The sequence below is a fragment of the Scyliorhinus torazame genome, chromosome 4 (assembly GCF_047496885.1).
Source record: "Scyliorhinus torazame isolate Kashiwa2021f chromosome 4, sScyTor2.1, whole genome shotgun sequence".
Classification (NCBI taxonomy): domain Eukaryota; kingdom Metazoa; phylum Chordata; class Chondrichthyes; order Carcharhiniformes; family Scyliorhinidae; genus Scyliorhinus; species Scyliorhinus torazame.
In genome coordinates this window covers 10,535,401-10,556,723 of record NC_092710.1, presented here as the reverse complement: position 1 = coordinate 10,556,723, position 21,323 = coordinate 10,535,401, and the positions used below count along the sequence as shown (strand labels likewise).

Below are 21,323 nucleotides of genomic sequence, written 5' to 3'. Positions count from 1 at the left end.
GAGAGACAGAGTTACAGGCAGAGTGACGGTCAGAGTGACAGACAGAGTGACAGACAGAGTGACAGACAGAGTGATGGACAGAGTGACGGTCAGAGTGACAGACAGAGTGACGGACAGAGTGACGGACAGAGTGACGGACAGAGTGACAGACAGAGTGACGGACAGAGTGACGGTCAGAGTGACAGACAGAGTGACGGACAGAGTGACGGACAGAGTGACGGACAGAGTGACGGACAGAGTGACAGACAGCGTGGCAGAAAGAGTGACAGACAGAGTGAGAGACAGAGTTACAGGCAGAGTGACAGACAGAGTGACGGACAGAGTGACAGACAGAGTGACAGACAGAGCGACGGACAGAGTGACGGACAGAGTGACGGACAGAGTGGCTGCCAGAGTGACAGACAGAGTGACAGACAGAGTGACAGACAGAGTGATGGACAGAGTGACGGTCAGAGTGACAGACAGAGTGACGGACAGAGTGACAGACAGAGAGACGGACAGAGTGACAGACAGAGTGACGGACAGAGTGACAGACAGAGTGGCTGCCAGAGTGATGGACAGAGTGACAGACAGAGTGACAGACAGAGTGACGGACAGAGTGACAGACAGAGTGAGAGACAGAGTGACGGACAGAGTGGCAGACAGCGTGGCAGACAGAGTGACAGACAGAGTGACAGACAGAGTGACGGACAGAGTGGCGGACAGAGTGGCGGTCAGAGTGACAGACAGAGTGGCGGACAGAGTGACAGACAGAGTGGCGGACAGAGTGACAGACAGAGTGGCAGACAGCGTGGCAGACAGAGTGACAGACAGAGTGACAGACAGAGTGACGGACAGAGTGGCGGACAGAGTGGCGGTCAGAGTGACAGACAGAGTGGCGGACAGAGTGACAGACAGAGTGGCGGACAGAGTGGCAGACAGCGTGGCAGACAGAGTGACAGACAGAGTGACAGACAGAGTGACAGACAGAGTGGCGGACAGAGTGGCGGTCAGAGTGACAGACAGAGTGGTGGACAGAGTGGCGGTCAGAGTGGCAGACAGCGTGGCAGACAGAGTGACAGACAGAGTGACAGACAGAGTGACGGACAGAGTGGCGGACAGAGTGACAGACAGAGTGACGGACAGAGTGACGGACAGAGTGACAGACAGCGTGGCAGACACAGTGACGGACAGAGTGACGGTCAGAGTGACAGACAGAGTGGCGGACAGAGTGACAGACAGCGTGGCAGACACAGTGACAGACATAGTGACAGACAGAGTGACAGACAGAGTGACAGACAGCGTGGCAGACAGAGTGACAGACAGAGTGACAGACAGCGTGGCAGACAGAGTGACGGACAGAGTGACGGACACAGTGACAGACATAGTGACAAACAGAGTGACGGACAGAGTGGCGGACAGGGTGACAGACAGCGTGGCAGACACAGTGACAGACATAGTGACAGACAGAGTGGCAGACAGAGTGACAGACAGCGTGGCAGACAGAGTGACGGACACAGTGACAGACAGAGTGACAGACAGAGTGGCGGACAGAGTGACAGACAGAGTGGCGGACAGAGTGACAGAGTGACAGGCAGAGTGGCAGACAGAGTGACGGACAGAGTGACAGACAGAGTGACAGACAGAGTGACAGACAGCGTGGCAGACAGAGTGACGGACACAGTGACAGACAGAGTGACAGACAGAGTGGCGGACAGAGTGACGGACAGAGTGGCGGACAGAGTGACAGACAGAGTGGCGGACAGAGTGGCGGACAGAGTGACAGACAGAGTGGCAGACAGAGTGACGGACAGAGTGACGGTCAGAGTGGTGGTCAGAGTGACGGTGAGAGTGACGGACAGAGTGACGGTGAGAGTGACGGACAGAGTGACGGTCAGAGTGGTGGTCAGAGTGACGGTCAGAGTGATGGACAGTGTGACAGTCAGAGTGACGGACAGAGTGACGGTCAGAGTGACGGTCAGAGTGACGGTCAGAGTGGTGGTCAGACTGACGGTCAGAGTGACGGACAGAGTGACGGTCAGAGTGACGGACAGAGTGACGGTCAGAGTGACGGACAGAGTGACGGACAGAGTGACGGACAGAGTGATGGACAGAGTGACGGTCAGAGTGACGGACAGAGTGACGGTCAGAGTGGTGGTCAGAGTGACGGTCAGAGTGACGGACAGTGTGACGGTCAGAGTGACGGACAGAGTGACGGTCAGAGTGACGGTCAGAGTGACGGACAGAGTGACGGTCAGAGTGACGGACAGAGTGACGGTCAGAGTGACGGTCAGAGTGACGGACAGAGTGACGGTCAGAGTGACGGACAGAGTGGCGGACAGAGTGGTGGTCAGAGTGACGGTCAGAGTGACGGATAGAGTGACGGTCAGAGTGACGGTCAGAGTGACGGTCAGAGTGACAGACAGAGTGACGGACAGAGTGACGGACAGAGTGACGGTCAGAGTGACGGACATAGTGACGGTCAGAGTGACGGTCAGAGTGACGGACAGAGTGGCGGACAGAGTGACGGTCAGAGTGACGGACAGAGTGACGGACAGAGTGACGGACAGAGAGACGGACAGAGTGACAAACAGCGTGGCGGACAGTGTGAGAGACAGAGTGACGGTCAGAGTGACGGTCAGAGTGACGGACAGATTGACGGACAGAGTGACGGACAGAGTGACAGACAGAGTGACAGAGTAACGGACAGATTGACGGACAGAGTGACAGACAGATTGACAGACAGAGTGACGGACAGAGTGACAGACAGAGTGACGGACAGAGTGACGGACAGAGTGACAGACAGAGTGACGGTCAGAGTGACAGATAGAGTGACAGACAGTGTGGCAGAAAGAGTGACAGACAGAGTGAGAGACAGAGTTACAGGCAGAGTGACAGACAGAGTGACGGACAGAGTGACGGACAGAGTGACAGACAGAGTGACAGACAGCGTGGCAGAAAGAGTGACAGACAGAGTGAGAGACAGAGTTACAGGCAGAGTGACAGACAGAGCGACGGACAGAGTGACGGACAGAGTGGCTGCCAGAGTGACAGACAGAGTGACAGACAGAGTGATGGACAGAGTGACGGTCAGAGTGACAGACAGAGTGACGGACAGAGTGACAGACAGCGTGGCAGAAAGTGTGACAGACAGCATGGCAGACAGAGTGACAGACAGAGTGACAGACAGACTGACAGACAGAGTGGCAGACAGAGTGCCAGACAGAGTGGCGGACAGAGTGACGGACAGAGTGACGGTCAGAGTGACGGACAGAGTGACGGACAGAGTGACGGACAGAGTGACAGACAGAGCGACGGACAGAGTGACGGACAGAGTGACGGACAGAGTGGCTGCCAGTGTGACAGACAGAGTGACAGACAGAGTGACAGACAGAGTGATGGACAGAGTGACGGTCAGAGTGACAGACAGAGTGACGGACAGAGTGACGGACAGAGTGACGGTCAGAGTGGTGGACAGAGTGACGGTCAGAGTGGTGGACAGAGTGACGGTCAGAGTGACAGTCAGAGTGACGGTCAGAGTGACGGTCAGAGTGACGGACAGAGTGACGGACAGAGTGACGGACAGAGTGGCTGCCAGAGTGACAGACAGAGTGACAGACAGAGTGATGGACAGAGTGACGGTCAGAGTGACAGACAGAGTGACGGACAGAGTGACAGACAGCGTGGCAGAAAGTGTGACAGACAGCATGGCAGACAGAGTGACAGACAGAGTGACAGACAGACTGACAGACAGAGTGGCAGACAGAGTGCCAGACAGAGTGGCGGACAGAGTGACGGACAGAGTGACGGTCAGAGTGACGGACAGAGTGACGGACAGAGTGACGGACAGAGTGACAGACAGAGCGACGGACAGAGTGACGGACAGAGTGACGGACAGAGTGGCTGCCAGTGTGACAGACAGAGTGACAGACAGAGTGACAGACAGAGTGATGGACAGAGTGACGGTCAGAGTGACAGACAGAGTGACGGACAGAGTGACGGACAGAGTGACGGTCAGAGTGGTGGACAGAGTGACGGTCAGAGTGGTGGACAGAGTGACGGTCAGAGTGACAGTCAGAGTGACGGTCAGAGTGACGGTCAGAGTGACGGACAGAGTGACGGACAGAGTGACGGACAGAGGGACAGTCAGAGTGACAGACAGAGTGACAGACAGCGTGGCAGAAAGAGTGACAGACAGAGTGAGAGACAGAGTTACAGGCAGAGTGACAGACAGAGTGACGGACAGAGTGACGGACAGAGTGGCTGCCAGAGTGACAGACAGAGTGACAGACAGAGTGACAGACAGAGTGACGGACAGGATGACAGACAGAGAGACGGACAGAGTGATGGACAGAGTGACAGACAGAGTGACAGACAGAGTGACGGACAGAGTGACAGACAGAGTGGCTGCCAGAGTGATGGACAGAGTGACAGACAGAGTGACACACAGAGTGACGGACAGAGTGACAGACAGAGTGAGAGACAGAGTGACGGTCAGAGTGACAGACAGAGTGATGGACAGAGTGACGGACAGAGTGACAGACAGAGTGACGGACAGAGTGACAGACAGAGTGACAGACAGAGTGACGGACAGTGTGACAGACAGAGTGACGGACAGAGTGACGGACAGAGTTACAGACAGAGTGATAGACAGAGTGACAGACAGAGTGACGGACAGAGTGACAGACAGAGTGATGGACAGAGTGACAGACAGAGTGACGGACAGTGTGACAGACAGAGTGACGGACAGAGTGACGGACAGAGTGACGGACAGAGTGATAGACAGAGTGACGGACAGAGTGACAGACAGAGTGACGGTCAGAGTGACAGACAGAGTGACGGACAGAGTGACAGACAGAGTGACAGACAGAGTGACGGACAGAGTGACGGACAGAGTGACGGACAGAGTGACAGACAGAGTGATGGACAGAGTGACAGACAGAGTGACGGTCAGAGAGACGGACAGAGTGACGGACAGAGTGAAGGACAGAGTGACAGACAGAGTGACGGACAGAGTGACAGACAGAGTGACGGACAGAGTGACGGTCAGAGTGACAGACAGAGTGACGGACAGAGTGACGGACAGAGTGGCGGACAGAGTGACAGACAGAGTGGCGGACAGAGTGACGGTCAGAGTGACGGACAGTGTGACGGACAGAGTGACAGACAGAGTGACGGACAGAGTGACAGACAGAGTGACAGACAGAGTGACGGACAGAGTGACGGTCAGAGTGACAGACAGAGTGACGGACAGAGTGACGGACAGAGTGGCGGACAGAGTGACAGACAGAGTGACAGACAGAGTGACGGTCAGAGTGACGGACAGAGTGACGGACAGAGTGACAGACAGAGTGACAGACAGAGTGAAGGACAGAGTGACAGACAGAGTGACGGACAGAGTGACAGACAGAGTGACGGACAGAGTGACGGTCAGAGTGACAGACAGAGTGACGGACAGAGTGACGGACAGAGTGGCGGACAGAGTGACAGACAGAGTGACAGACAGAGTGATGGTCAGAGTGACGGTCAGAGTGACGGTCAGAGAGACGGACAGAGTGATGGACAGAGTGACGGACAGAGTGACAGACAGAGTGATAGACAGAGTGATGGTCAGAGTGACGGACAGAGTGACGGACAGAGTGACGGACAGAGTGACAGACAGAGTTGCGGACAGAGTGACAGGCAGAGTGACGGACAGAGTGATAGACAGAGTGGCGTACAGAGTGACGGTCAGAGAGACAGACATGGTGGCAGACAGAGTGACAGGCAGAGTGACAGACAGAGTGACGGACAGAGTGACAGACAGAGTGGCGTACAGAGTGACGGTCAGAGTGACGGTCAGAGTGACGGTCAGAGAGACAGACATGGTGGCAGACAGAGTGACAGGCAGAGTGACAGACAGAGTGACGGACAGAGTGACAGTCAGAGTGACGGACAGAGTGGCGGACAGAGAGACAGGCAGAGTGACAGACAGAGTGACGGACAGAGTGACAGTCAGAGTGACGGACAGAGTGGCGGACAGAGAGACAGGCAGAGTGACGGACAGAGTGACAGGCAGAGTGACAGACACAGTGTCAGACAGAGTGACAGACAGAGTGGCGGACAGAGTGACAGACAGAGTGACAGACACAGTGTCAGACAGAGTGACAGACACAGTGTCAGACATAGTGACAGACAGAGTGACAGACAGAGTGACAGACAGAGTGTCGGACAGAGTGACAGACAGCGTGGCGGTCAGAGTGAGAGACACAGTGTCAGACAGAGTGACAGACAGCGTGACAGACAGAGTGACAGACACAGTGTCAGACAGAGTGACAGACAGAGTGGCGGACAGAGTGACAGACAGCGTGGCGGTCAGAGTGAGTGACAGAGTGGCGGACAGAGTGACAGACAGCGTGGCGGTCAGAGTGAGAGACACAGTGTCAGACAGAGTGACAGACAGCGTGACAGACAGAGTGACAGACACAGTGTCAGACAGAGTGGCGGACAACGTGACAGACAGAGTGACAGACACAGTGTCAGACAGAGTGACAGACAGAGTTGCGGACAGAGTGACAGACAGCGTGGCGGTCAGAGTGAGAGACAGAGTGACGGACAGAGTGACGGACAGAGTGGCAGACAGAGTGACAGACAGAGTGACAGACAGAGTGACGGACAGAGTGGCGGACAGAGTGACAGACACAGTGGCAGACAGAGTGACGGACAGAGTGACGGACAGAGAGACGGACAGAGTGACGGACAGAGTGACAGACACAGTGGCAGACAGAGTGACGGACAGAGAGACGGACAGAGTGACGGACAGAGTGACAGACACAGTGGCAGACAGAGTGACGGACAGAGTGACAGACAGACTGAGAGACAGAGTGACGGACAGAGTGACGGTCAGAGTGAGAGACAGAGTGACGGACAGATTGGCAGACAGACTGAGAGACAGAGTGCCAGACAGAGTGACGGACAGAGTGACGGACAGAGTGACAGACAGAGTGACGGACAGAGTGACGGACAGAGTGAGAGACAGAGTGACGGACAGAGTGACGGACAGAGTGACGGACAGAGTGACAGACAGAGCGACGGACAGAGTGACAGACAGAGTGACAGACAGAGTGACGGACAGAGTGGCAGACAGAGTGACAGACAGAGTGACGGACAGAGTGACAGACAGACACAGTCAGACAGACAGAGTGACAGACAGAGTGACAGACAGACAGAGTGACAGACAGACAGAGTGACAGACAGAGTGACAGGCAGACAGAGTGACAGACAGACAGAGTGACAGACAGAGTGACAGACAGGCAGAGTGACAGGCAGAGTGACAGACAGAGTGACAGACAGACAGAGTGACAGACAGACAGAGTGACAGACAGAGTGACAGACAGGCAGAGTGACAGACAGAGTGACAAACAGACAGAGTGACAGACAGACACACACACAGGCAGACAGACAGACATTTCTTCGGACAGCCCTCGGTCCTGGATGGTTTGGATTCTCGGGTGAGTCTCGACAATATCTTTGGATGTCCCAGCCCCCCCCTCCAGCCCACTCAGCCCCCTAGCCCCCCCGCCCCCCCCAGCCTGACCCAGCTCCCCCCCAGCCTCCACAGCCCCACCCTTCCAGCCTGACCCAGCCCCCCAACCTGCCCCAGGGCCCCCCAGCCTGCCCCCTCCCCTAGCCCCCCTGCCTGACCCTGCCCCCCCTCCTAGCCTGACCCAGCCCCCCCTCCCAGCCTGACCCAGCCCCCCAACCTGCCCCAGGGCCCACCAGCCTGCCCCCTCCCCTAGCCCCCCTGCCTGACCCAGCCCCCCCCTCCCAGCCTGCCCCAGCCCCCCAACCTGACCCAGCCCCCCCCAACCTGACCCAGACTCCCCAACATGACCCAGACCCCCCAACCTGACCCAGACCCCCCCAACCTGACCCAGACCCCCCGCAACCTGACCCAGTCCCCCCCAACCTGACCCAGCCCCCCCAACCTGACCCAGCCCCCCCAACCTGACCCAGCCCCCCCAACCTGACCCAGACCCCCTCAACCTGACCCAGCCCCCCCAACCTGACCCAGCCCCCCCCCAATCTGACCCAGACCCCCCCAGCCTGACCCAGACCCCCCGCAACCTGACCCAGACCCCCCCAACCTGACACAGACCCCCCAGCCTGACCCAGCCCCCCAACCTGACCCAGACCCCCCAGCCTGACCCAGCCCCCCCAACCTGACCCAGACCCCCCAACCTGACCCAGACCCCCCCAGCCTGACCCAGCTCCCCAACCTGACCCAGACCCCCCAACCTGACCCAGACCCCCCCAACCTGACCCAGACCCCCCGCAACCTGACCCAGTCCCCCCCAACCTGACCCAGCCCCCCCAACCTGACCCAGCCCCCCCAACCTGACCCAGACCCCCTCAACCTGACCCAGCCCCCCCCAACCTGACCCAGCCCCCCCCAACCTGACCCAGACCCCCCCAGCCTGACCCAGACCCCCCGCAACCTGACCCAGACCCCCCCAACCTGACAGAGACCCCCCAACCTGACCCAGACCCCCCAGCCTGACCCAGCCCCCCAACCTGACCCAGACCCCCCAGCCTGACCCAGCCCCCCCAACCTGACCCAGACCCCCCAACCTGACCCAGACCCCCCCAGCCTGACCCAGCCCCCCAACCTGACCCAGACCCCCCAGCCTGGCCCAGCCACCCCAACCTGACCCAGACCCCCCCAACCTGACCCAGACCCCCCAGCCTGACCCAGCCCCCCCAACCTGACCCAGCCCCCCCAACCTGACCCAGCCCCTCCAACCTGACCCAGACCCCCCCAACCTGACCCTGCCCCCCAACCTGACCCAGCCCCCCCCAACCTGACCCAGACCCCCCAACCTGACCCTGCCCCCCCAACCTGACCCAGCCCCCCCCAGCCTGACCCAGCCCCCCAACCTGACCCAGACCCCCCCAACCTGACCCAGCCCCCCCAGCCTGACCCAGACCCCCCAGCCTGACCCAGCCCCCCCCCAGCCTGACACAGACCCCCCCAACCTGACCCAGCCCCCCCCAGCCTGACCCAGACCCCCCCAACCTGACCCAGCCCCCCCCAACCTGACCCAGACCCCCCAACCTGACCCTGCCCCCCCAACCTGACCCAGCCCCCCCCAGCCTGACCCAGCCCCCCAACCTGACCCAGCCCCCCCCAGCCTGACCCAGACCCCCCCAACCTGACCCAGCCCCCCCCAACCTGACCCAGACCCCCCCAACATGACCCAGCCCCCCCAACCTGACCCAGACCCCCCAACCTGACCCAGACCCCCCCAACCTGACCCAGACCCCCCAACCTGACCCAGACCCCCCCAACCTGACCCAGCCCCCCCCCCAGCCTGACCCCCCCCAGGCTGCCTCCTCCTCTCCCCCCCCCCAGGCTGCCTCCTCCTCTCCCCCCCCCCCAGGCTGCCTCCCCTTCTCCCCCCAGCCTGCCCCCCCCCCAGGCTGCCTCCCCCTCCCCAGGCTGCCTCCCCCCCTCCCCCCAGCCTCCCCTCCCCCCAGCCTGCCCCCCCCCCCCCAGGCTGCCCTCTCTGGACGAGGAGGTTAACAACACAACCTCTTACCTGTCACTGTGATCTGCACCTTGCCACTTGCTGTGGAATTGAGCGTTTTGCCCGGAATCTCCAGCTGGTACTTGCAGCTGCAGTTGTACACGCCCGGAGTGACCAGGCTGTCCACACGGAAAGTGGCAGTGGGCAGCCTGCTGAACTTCGCCAGCCTCTGTTGCCCGATGGCCAGGTAGAAGGTGCTCCAGCCAACGTTGGCAGGAGCGCTGCAGGAGACGGTGACCCACTCTCCCGGGAGGAACCTTGGCGGATCCCGAATCACCCTGAGCTGCGGCTCAGCAGCATGGTCTGCAATGAGGAAAACATTCTGGGTACGGAATTCCTGAGCAACTATCGTGCGGAGAAACCGCAGAGACAGAGTGTGAAAGCGAACAGGATAGAGGGAGTGAAAGGAAGTCAGGAACAGAGATGGAGAGGGGAAACTAGAGAGGGAGACAGAATGAGAGAGAGAGATTGATTGGCACAGAGAGAAACAGAGAGGGACAGAGAGAGAGAGAGAGAGAGACAGAGGGAGAACAGAGTGAGGGAGAGAGAAAGAGAGAGAGAGAGAGGCAGAGAGGGAAAGAGTTAGGCCGAGAGAGAGAAAGATAGAGAGGCAGAGAGAGAAAAAGAGAGATAGAGGGAGACAGACAGAGAGAGAGGAAGATAGGCAAAGAAAGAGTGAGTGAGGCAGATGTAAAGGTAGACAGACAGTTAGGAGAGAGAGACAGAGGGAGACAGATGGGGAGACAGAGAGAGGGAGACAGAGAGAGAGAGAGAGAGACAGAGGGAGAGACAGAGAAAAATACAGATAGAGACAGAGGGAGATTGATGCCAGGGCCATATAGTTAATTGTAACTTAATCTAATAACAATTTAAGTATTTATTTTAAATTAATTAGTGCTGAATGTCACTCAGCAGGGGGCAGTGCTCCAACTGTGAGATGTGGGAGATCCGAGACACTTCCAGCGTTCCGGTCAACTACGTCTGCAGCAAGTGTAACCAATGGCAGCTCCTCGCAGACCGTGTGGTTCGGTTAGAGCAGCAGTTGGATGCACTTAGGAGCATGCAGGTGGCGGAAAGCGTCTTAGACAGGAGTTATAGAGATGTAGTCACACACAAGGTGCAGGCAGACAGATGGGTGACCGCTAGAAAGGGCAGGCAGGCAGCGCAGGAATCCCCTATGGCTGTCCCCCTCTCTAACAGGTATACCCCTTTGGATACTGTCGGGGGGGATAGCCTATCAGTGAAACAACAGCAGCCAGAACAGTAGCACCACAACTGGCTCTGTTGCTCAGCAAGGGAGGGCAAAGAGCAGAAGAGCAATAGTAATAGGGGACTCTATAGTCAGGGGCACAGATAGGCCCTTCTGTGGATGTGAAAGAGACTCCAGCATGGTATGTTGCCTCCCTGGTGCCAGGGTCCAGGATGTCTCTGAACAAACACAGGACATCCTGAAGGGGGACGGAGAACAGCCAGAGGTCGCAGTTCACATAGGTACTAATGACATAGGCAGGAAGAGTGAAGAGGTCCTGCAGCAGGAGTTCAGGAAGTTAGGAAGTAAGCTAAGAAGCAGGACCTCTAGGGTTGTAATCTCAGGATTACTCCCTGTGCCACGTGCCAGTCAGGCTAGAAATAGGAGGATAGAGCAGCTAAACACGTGGCTAATTCAGTGGTGGAGGAGGGAGGGTTTCAGATTTCTGGACCATTGGGATCTCTGCCGGGAAAGGTGGGACCTGTACAAGAAGGATGGGTTGCACCTAAACTGGAGGGGCACCAATATCCGGGAGGTTTGCTAAATTCACTCGGGAGGATTTAAACTAGCATGGCAGGGGTTGCGAACCAGAACGTGAGCTTAGGGGGATATTGGAACTGAAGGGGAAATAGAGAACCAAAATAAGAGAACAACATCACCATGTCTGCTCCAACACAATAGTCTGGATTGTATTATGTTTCAAAGCCAGAAGTATAGTGGGTAAAGCAGGTGAACTTAGAGCACTTATTAGTACTTGGAACAATGATGTAGTGGCTATCACAGAAACATGGTTAAAGGAAGGTAAAGATTGGAGGCTGTGCGTTGGAGAATATAGATGCTTCAGGAGAGATAGAGGAAGATGTAAAAGGGGTGGGGGAGTAGGCTAGTCCTGCAGCATTACCAGTCCTTTACCATTATCACTAAACAATGCCTGGGCCTGGGCCTACAGCATTACCTGTCCAGTAACATTACCACTACACAATGCCTGGGCCTGGGCCTACAGCATTACCTGTCCAGTAACATTACCACTACACAATGCCTGGGCCTGGGCCTACAGCATTACCTGTCCAGTAACATTACCACTACACAATGCCTGGGCCTGGGCCTACAGCATTACCTGCACAGTAACATTACCACTACACAATGCCTGGGCCTGGGCCTACAACATTACCTGTCCAGTAACATTACCACATAACAATGCCTGGGCCTGGGCCTACAGCATTACATGTCCAGTAACATTACCACTACACAATGCCTGGACCTGGGCCTACAGCATTACCTGCACAGTAACATTACCACTACACAATGCCTGGGCCTGGGCCTACAGCATTACCTGTCCAGTAACATTACCACTACACAATGCCTGGGCCTGGGCCTACAGCAATACCTGTCCAGTAACATTACCACTACACAATGCCTGGGCCTGGGCCTACAGCATTACCTGCACAGTAACATTACCACTACACAATGCCTGGGCCTGGGCCTACAGCATTAACTGTCCAGTAACATTACCACTACACAATGCCTGGGCCTGGGCCTACAGCATTACCTGTCCAGTAACGTTACCACATAACAATGCCTGGGCCTGGGCCTACAGCATTACCTGTCCAGTAACATTACCACTACACAATGCCTGGACCTGGGCCTACAGCATTACCTGTCCAGTAACATTACCATTACACAATGCCTGGGCCTGGGCCTACAGCATTACCTGTCCAGTAACGTTACCACATAACAATGCCTGGGCCTGGGCCTACAGCATTACCTGTCCAGTAACGTTACCACATAACAATGCCTGTGCCTACAGCATTACCTGTCCAGTAACATTACCACCTCACAATGCCTGGGCCTGGGCCTACAGCATTACCTGCACAGTAACATTACCACATAACAATGCCTGGGCCTACAGCATTACCTGCACAGTAACATTACCACCTCACAATGCCTGGGCCTGGGCCTACAGCATTACCTGCACAGTAACATATCCACTACACAATACTTTTACTACTGGGGCTTTGAGTGCAAGAGGAAGGAGGTCATGCTGAATTTGTGTAAGACACGACTAAGTCCTTATCCTGAGCACTGGTTCAAATTCTGTACACTAGACAAGAACCAAGATCAAAGAGAAGTACAGCACAGGAACAGGCCCTTCGGCCCTCCAAGCCTGTGCCGACCATGCTGCCCGTCTAAACTACAATCTTCTACACTTCCTGGGTCCGTATCCTTCTATTCCCATCCTATTCATGTATTTGTCAAGATGCCCCTTAAACGTCACTATCGTCCCTGCTTCCACCACCTCCTCCGGCAGCGAGTTCCAGGCACCCACTACCCTCTGTGTAAAAACCATGGGGATGGCTGTGAAGAGATTGGGGAGAGGACAGAGGAGGTTGCTCAGAATGAGCCCAGGATTGAGGGCGGTAGCTGTTAGCATTGGAGAGATTTGGATGGATTCCCTTGGAGAGCTGTATGCGGAGAGCAGATTTGACAGAGGTATTCGAGACCCCCATGGCAAATCGCAAGACACTGTTCCCACCCAGGAGGATTGGAGGAGCTGGATTCCAAGTAGTGGCACTGAGGTGATGTGAGGAATGTTGGTGGGAGTGCGGAATGAGGTTTCTGAGGTGGAGGTCAGTATTGGAGAGGAGGCTGGATTGAGCTGTGAATCGAGAGAGCGTGCAAGGTGCTGGGTAAAAGACAGGGCAACGAGACTGGGTAGAATGCTCTTCCAGAGAGCCAGTACTGAGGCAATGGGCCAAACGGCCTCCTCTGGAGCAGTGAGATCTTCGCCTCTTGCCCGTTTCGTACCATTCGAACCCACACGCTTACCACTGACAAATATCTCCACGTTGCTGCTCCACGTTGAATTGTATGTGCTCCCACCTCTCGACACCCGATACATGCAGCTGTAGTTCCCCTCGTGAGACCTGTTGGCATCTGCCAGGCGGAAGGTCGCAGTGCCCTGGTACCCTGGCAGTCCAACTGCTGGCACATCCTCCAGAGCACCCGACTTTCGCAGGTAGAAGGTGGCGTTGGGGACATAACTGTGAGTGCTGCAGGGAACATTGATGGTTTCCCCCACGACAAATCTCCCATTCAATCGTCTCAAATCAATCTTGGGACTTGATGGGTGGTCTAGAATTGTAAAAATATTAAGGGAACAAGCCTAAGTGAGAGCAAGGTGTAGAGTTTATACTTCAGTACTTGAAATCTGTAATCCAGGCCGACACTACCCCGGTGCCAGTACTGAGGGAGCGCTGCACTGTCGGAGGTAGATGTATACACTCCAGAATTTGAGCCCCATAATCCAGGCCGACACTCCCCCCGGAGTATAAGAACATAAGAACTAGGAGCAGGAGTCGGCCATCTGGCCCCTCGAGCCTGCTCCACCATTCAATGAGATCATGGCTGATCTTTTGTGGACTCAGCTCCACTTTCCGGCCCGAATACCATAACCCTTAATCCCTTTATTCTTCAAAAAACTACCTATCTTTATCTTAAAAACATTTAATGAAGGAGCCTCTACTGCTTCACTGGGCAAGGAATTCCATAGATTCACAACCCTTTGGGTGAAGAAGTTCCTCCTAAGCTCAGTCCTAAATCCCCTTATTTTGAGGCTATGCCCCCTAGTTCTGCTTTCACCCGCCAGTGGAAACAACCTGCCCGCATCTATCCTATCGATTCCCTTCATAATTTTATTTGTTTCTATAAGATTCCCCCCTCATCCTTCTAAATTCCAATGAGTACAGTCCCAGTCTACTCAACTTCTCCTCGTAATCCAACCCCTTCAGCTCTGGGATTAACCTAGTGAATCTCTTCTGCACACCCTCCAGTGCCAGTACGTCCTTTCTCAAGTAAGGAGACCAAAACTGAACACAATACTCCAGGTGTGGCCTCACTAACACCTTATACAATTGCAGCAGAACCTCCCTAGTCTTAAACTCCATCCCTCTAGCAATGAAGGACAAAATTCCATTTGCCTTCTTCATCACCTGTTGCACCTGAAAACCAACTTTCCCGACTCATGCACTAGCACACCCAGGTCTCTCTGCACAGCAGCATGTTTTAATATTTTACCATTTAAATAATAATCCCTTTTGCTGTTATTCCTACCAAAATGGATAACCTCACATTTAGAACATAGAACATAGAACATTACAGCGCAGTACAGGCCCTTCGGCCCTCAATGTTGCGCTGACCTGTGAAACCACTCTAAAGCCCATCTACACTATTCCCTTATCGTCCATATGTCTATCCAATGACCATTTCAATGCCCTTAGTGTTGGCGAGTCCATTACTGTTGCAGGCAGGGCATTCCACGCCCTTACTGCTCTCTGAGTAAAGAACCTACCTCTGACATCTGTCTTATCTCTATCTCCCCTCAATTTAAAGCTATGTCCCCTCGTGCTAGACATCACCATCTGAGGAAAAAGGCTCTCACTGTCCACCCTATCCAATCCTCTGATCATCTTGTATGCCTCAATTAAGTCACCTCTTAACCTTCTTCTCTCCAACAAAAACAGCCTCAAGTCCCTCAGCCTTTCCTCAGAAGATCTTCCCTCAGACCAGGCAACATTCTGGTAAATCTCCTCTGCACCCTTTCCAATGCTTCCACATCCTTCCTATAATGCGGTGACCAGAATTGTACGCAATACTCCAAATGCGGCCGCACCAGAGTTTTGTACAGCTGCAACATGACCTCATGGCTCCGAAACTCAATCCCTCTACCAATAAAAGCTAACACACCGTACGCCTTCTTAACAACCCTCTCAACCTGGGTGGCAACTTTCAAGGATCTACGTACATGGACACCGAGATCTCTCTGCTCATCCACACTACCAAGAATCTTACCATTAGCCCAGTACTCTGTCTTCCTGTTATTCCTTCCAAAATGAATCACCTCACACTTTTCTGCATTAAACTCCATTTGCCACCTCTCAGCCCAGCGCTGCAGCTTATCTATGTCCCTCTGTAACCTGCTACATCCTTCCACACTGTCCACAACTCCACCGACTTTAGTGTCATCTGCAAATTTACCCACCCATCCTTCTACTCCCTCTTCCAGGTCATTTATAAAAATGACAAACAGCAGTGGCCCCAAAACAGATCCTTGTGGTACACCACTAGTAACTGGACTCCAGTCTGAACATTTCCCATCAACCACCACCCTTTGTCTTCTTCCAGCTAGCCAATTTCTGATCCAAACTGCTAAATCACCCTGAATCCCATGCTTCTGTATTTTCTGCAATAGCCTACCGTGGGGAACCTTATCAAATGCTTTACTGAAATCCATATACACCACATCAACTGCTTTACCCTCGTCCACCTGTTTGGTCACCTTCTCAAAGAACTCAATAAGGTTTGTGAGGCACGACCTACCCTTCACAAAACCGTGTTGACTATCTCTAATCAAATTATTCCTTTCCAGATGATTATACATCCTATCTCTTATCAATCTTTCCAAGACTTTGCACACAACAGACGTGAGGCTCACTGGTCTATAGTTACCAGGGTTGTCTCTACTCCCCTTCTTGAACAAGGGGACAACATTTGCTATCCTCCAGTCTTCTGGCACTATTCCTGTAGACAATGATGACTTAAAGATCAAAGCCAAAGGCTCAGCAATCTCCTCCCTAGCTTCCCAGAGAATCCTAGAATAAATCCCATCCGGCCCAGGGGACTTATCTATTTTCACACTTTCCAGAATTGCTAACACCTCCTCCTTAAGAACCTCAAGCCCTTCTAGTCTAGTAGCCTGTATCTCAGTATTCTCCTCAACAACATTGTCTTTTTCCTGTGTGAATACTGACGAAAAATATTCATTTAGCACCTCTCCTATCTCCTCGGACTCTACGCACAACTTCCCACTACTGTCCTTGACTGGCCCCACTCTTATCTAGTCATTCTTTTATCCCTGACATATCTATAGATGTCAATTTGTCAACATTGTATTCCATCTGCCAGACCCTAGCCCATTCACTTAACCTATCCAAATCCCTCTGCAGACTTCCACTATCCTCTTCACTTTTTGCTTTACCACTCATCTTAGTGTCGTCTGCAAACTTGGACTCCAAATCCCCCAACTCCAAATCATCTATGTAAATTGTGATCAATTGTGGGCCCAACACTGATCCCTGAGGGACACCACTAGCTACTGATTGCCAACCAGAGAAACACCCATTAATCCCCACTCTTTGCTTTCTATTAATTAACCAATCCTCTATCCATGCTACTATTTTCCCCTTAATGCCATGCATCTTTATCTTATGCAACAACCTTTTGTGTGGCACCTTGTCAAAGGCTTTCCGGAAATCCAGATATACCACATCCATTGGCTCCCTGTTACCTACCGTAGTACTGAGGGATCACTGCACTGTCAGAGGTAAAAGTACACACTCTAGAATTTAAGCCGCATAATCCAGGACGACACTCCCCCCGGTGCCAGTACTGAGGGAGCGCTGCACTGTCGGAGGTAGATGTTTATAGTCTAGGATTTGAGCTCCATAATCCAGGCTGACACTCCCCCCCGGTACCAGTACTGAGGGAGCGCTGCACTGTCGGAGGAAGATGTATATACTCTAGTATTTGAGCTCCATAATCCAGGCCGACACTCCCCCCGGTACCAGTACTGAGGGAGCGCTGCACTGTCAGAGGAAGATGTATATACTCTAGGATTTGAGCTCCATAATCCAGGCTGACACTCTCCCCGGTGCCAGTACTGAGGGAGCACCGCACTGTCGGAGGTAGATGTATTTACTCTAGGATTAGAGCTCCATAATCCAGGCCGACACTCCCCCCGGTGCCAGTACTGAGGGAGCGCTGCACTGTCGGAGGTAGAAGTCTATACTCTAGGATTTGAGCGCTATAATCCAGGCCGACACTCCCCCGGTGCCAGTACTGAGGGAGCGCCGCACTGTCGGAGGTAGATGTATTTACTCTAGGATTTGAGCGCTATAATCCAGGCCGACACTCCCCCGGTACCAGTACTGAGGGAGCACCGCACTGTCGGAGGTAGATGTATTTACTCTAGGATTAGAGCTCCATAATCCAGGCCGACACTCCCCCCGGTGCCAGTACTGAGGGAGCGCTGCACTGTCGGAGGTAGAAGTCTATACTCTAGGATTTGAGCGCTATAATCCAGGCCGACACTCCCCCCGGTGCCAGTACTGAGGGAGCGCCGCACTGTCGGAGGTAGATGTATTTACTCTAGGATTTGAGCGCTATAATCCAGGCCGACACTCCCCCCGGTGCCAGTACTGAGGGAGCGCCGCACTGTCGGAGGTAGATGTATTTACTCTAGGATTTGAGCTCCATAATCCAGGCCCACACACCCCCGGTGCCAGTACTGAGGGAGCGCTGCACTGTCGGAGGGAGATGTTTATACTCTAGGATTTGTAGCTCCATAATCCAGGCCGACACTCCCCCCGATGCCAGTACTGAGGGAGCGCTGCACTGCCGGAGGAAGATGTATTTACTCTAGGATTTGAGCTCCGTAATCCAGTGCACTGCTCTGTTGGGGACTGCTGTTTTTGGATAAATTGAAGTGAGTACCCCGCCTGCCCCCTTGGCCCGGGGGCTAAAGGACCCTCACCACGTCTCGAGGAAGGGAAGCCACGCCGATGTTGCCACTTTCCCCTGGATTTGGCATTTCCTCCTCAGCAGCCACACTGGGGAAGAAGGTACCTTCGCTATTTTACATTGACCTTTGTGGGATCACGCTGTGCACCCTTGGCCAGCAAATCCGCCAACCTCCAAACTGCTGTGGGTCACTCAGAGGCACAGGGGCTGGCAAGGTGCCGGGCTGGGCTGGAAAGGCAAGTCCCCCGCCTGCTTACCTGAGCACTCAGCGTACACATCGCACCATTTCTGGTATCTGCGGGAGGATGGGACAGGGCAGCTCCATGGGGCGATCTCCGAGCCGATGCAGCGGCCCCAGCTCATGACCGTCAGGCCCCTCCATGGTAGGTAACTGGAGTTGGATTGGGTGGAGGCCGCGAAGCCGCAGTCCAGGTAGCGGCAGAGAACCTCTGCATGCGGCAGGAGCCAGTAGGGGTTGCAGAACCTCCGCCACTGCCCGTTGTAGGAGACCTCGAGCCTCCCGGAACACCCGTCTGTACCCCCTGTCAGTCTGAGCTGCATGGCATCTGGAAAATAAACACAATGACAAAGAGAGTGGACAAAGAGAGAGATGGATAAAGAACTGGCTCGGCAACAGGAGACAGAGAGTAGTGGTGGAAGGGAGTGTCTCAAAATGGAGAAAGGTGACTAGTGGTGTTCCACAGGGATCCGTGCTGGGACCACTGTTGTTTGTGATATACATAAATGATCTGGACGAAGGTGTAGGTGGTCTGATGAGCAAGTTTGCAGATGATACTAAGATTGGTGGAGTTGCAGATAGCGAGGAGGACTGTCAGAGAATACAGCAAAATATAAATAGATTGGAGAGTTGGGCAGAGAAATGGCAGATGGAGTTTAATCCAGGCAAATGCGAGGTGATGCATTTTGGAAGATCTAATTCAAGAGCGGACTATACGGCCAATGGAAGGGTCCTGGGGAGAATTGATGCACAGAGAGATCTGGGAGTTCAGGTCCATTGTACCCTGAAGGTGGCAACGCAGGTCGATAGAGTGGTCAAGAAGGCATACAGCATGCTTGCCTTCATCGGACGGGGTATTGAGTACAAGAGTCGGCAGGTCATGTTACAATTGTATAGGACTTTGGTTAGGCCACATTTGGAATACTGCGTGCAGTTCTGGTTGCCACAGAGGCGGGGGGGGGGCTTTTGTGGCCCCTTTCATCACATTATGGTTTGATGATTTAAGCTTCCTTTGCAATTGATATACAAACAAACATACAAACTGAAGCACATCTTCCCGACTTTTATATTCAATTCCCCCCCAATAAACAGTAACACTGTTAACGTTCCCAGTGACTCGCTGCTCCTGTACTCCAGCCGTTTGTGATCCATCCACTCGGACCCCCAGATCCCTCTGTACCTCAGAGTTCTGTAATCTCCACCATTTAGACAATCAGTGTCTTTTGTATCCTTCCTGACCAATTGGACAATGTCACATTTCCCCCATTTGCCAGCTCTTTACCCACTCACTGAGCCTCTCTGTGTCTCTTTGTAACCTCCTTACGTCCTCTTCACACCTTACTGTCCGACCTATCTCTGTGCCGTCAGTGAATTTAATATCCAGCCCTTCAGTCCCGCCATCCACGTCATTGATATAAGTTGTAGAGAGTTGAGGCTCCAGCAGCAGAGGATATGCTTCAGTCGTCCAGGGCATTGGGGAGAGCACATCTGGAGGAGTGTGGACAGAATCCGTCTCCTGATTGAAGGAAAGATGTCAATGTTTTGGAATCAGTTCCCAGAAGGTTTCCTGGACTAACACCAGGAATGGGCGGGATTTCCCCTGAGGAAAGGATGGAGAGGTTGGGATTGTAACCGCTGGAGTTTATCAGACTGAGAGGAGACTGAGAGGATTTCCCCTGAGGAAAGGATGGAGAGGTTGGGATTGTATCCGCTGGAGTTTATCAGACTGAGAGGAGACTTGATTCAAATTATTAAGATGATCCCTGTGATACACCACTTGTTACGTTCATTCTCGTTTTATGCAATACCCCATTGATACATAGAAACAAACATAGAAATAGAAGCAGGACGAGGCCCCTTCAGCCTGCTCGCCATTCATTATGATCATCAAGTTCAATAGAGGGGCAGCACGGTAGCACAGTGGATAGCACAATTGCTTCACAGCTCCAGGGTGCCAGGTTCGATTCCGGCTTGGGTCGCTGTCTGTGCGGAGTCTGCACATCCTCCCCGTGTGTGCGTGGGTTTCCTCCGGGTGCTCCGGTTTCCTCCCACAGTCCAAAAATGTGCAGGTTAGGTGGATTGGCCATGCTAAATTGCCCCTTAGTGTCCAAAATTGCCCTTAGTGTTGGGTGGAGGTGTTGACTTTGGGTAGGGTGCTCTTTCCAAGAGCCGGTGCAGACTCAATGGGCCGAAAGGCCTCCTTCTGCACTGTAAATTCAATGATAATCTATAATTAATCTTGGCCAAAGGTTCGGCACAACATCGTGGGCCGAAGGGCCTGTTCTGTGCTATATTTTTCTATGTTCTATACTGCCTCTGCCATGTATGTGTCCACTCACTCAGCCTGTCCAAATCCCACTGAAGCATTTCTGTATCCTCCTCACAGCTCACCCTCCCACCAACTTTGTATCATCTGTAAATTTGGAGCTAATACATTTAGTCCAAATCATTAATCTATAACGTGAACAGTTGGGGTCCCAGCACAGATCCCTGCGCTACCCCACTAGGCACTGCCTGCCAATCGGAAAAAGACCTATCTATCCCAACGTTTTGCTTCCTGTCCCCTAACCAACTTTCTAACCATCTCAAGAAACTACCCGTCATCCCAAGTACCATTAGGGCACTTCTTTTCTCATTTGTCCCTGTGTCGTATAGTTTAGATTAATTGGTTTAACTATCAGGGTGTATTAGTACTCAGGGTCCATGTATAGTTTAG

The 21,323-nt window shown here is 53.8% G+C and overlaps 1 protein-coding gene across 1 annotated transcript in view; it reads right to left on the bottom strand.

Moving 5' to 3' along the window:
- Window positions 1-20,081, bottom strand: part of LOC140411280 (scavenger receptor cysteine-rich domain-containing protein DMBT1-like) — a 66,426-nt gene extending 46,345 nt beyond the window's left edge. Inside the window, exons 1-4 of the mRNA XM_072500402.1 lie at window positions 19,898-20,081; window positions 18,627-18,935; window positions 13,621-13,926; window positions 9,558-9,848 (exon numbers count right to left, since the gene is read on the bottom strand). Coding sequence (XP_072356503.1) covers window positions 9,558-9,848; window positions 13,621-13,926; window positions 18,627-18,935; window positions 19,898-20,081 — 1,090 coding nt within the window. The remainder of the gene's footprint in view (window positions 1-9,557; window positions 9,849-13,620; window positions 13,927-18,626; window positions 18,936-19,897) is intronic.
- Window positions 20,082-21,323: the final 1,242 nt, after the last annotated feature.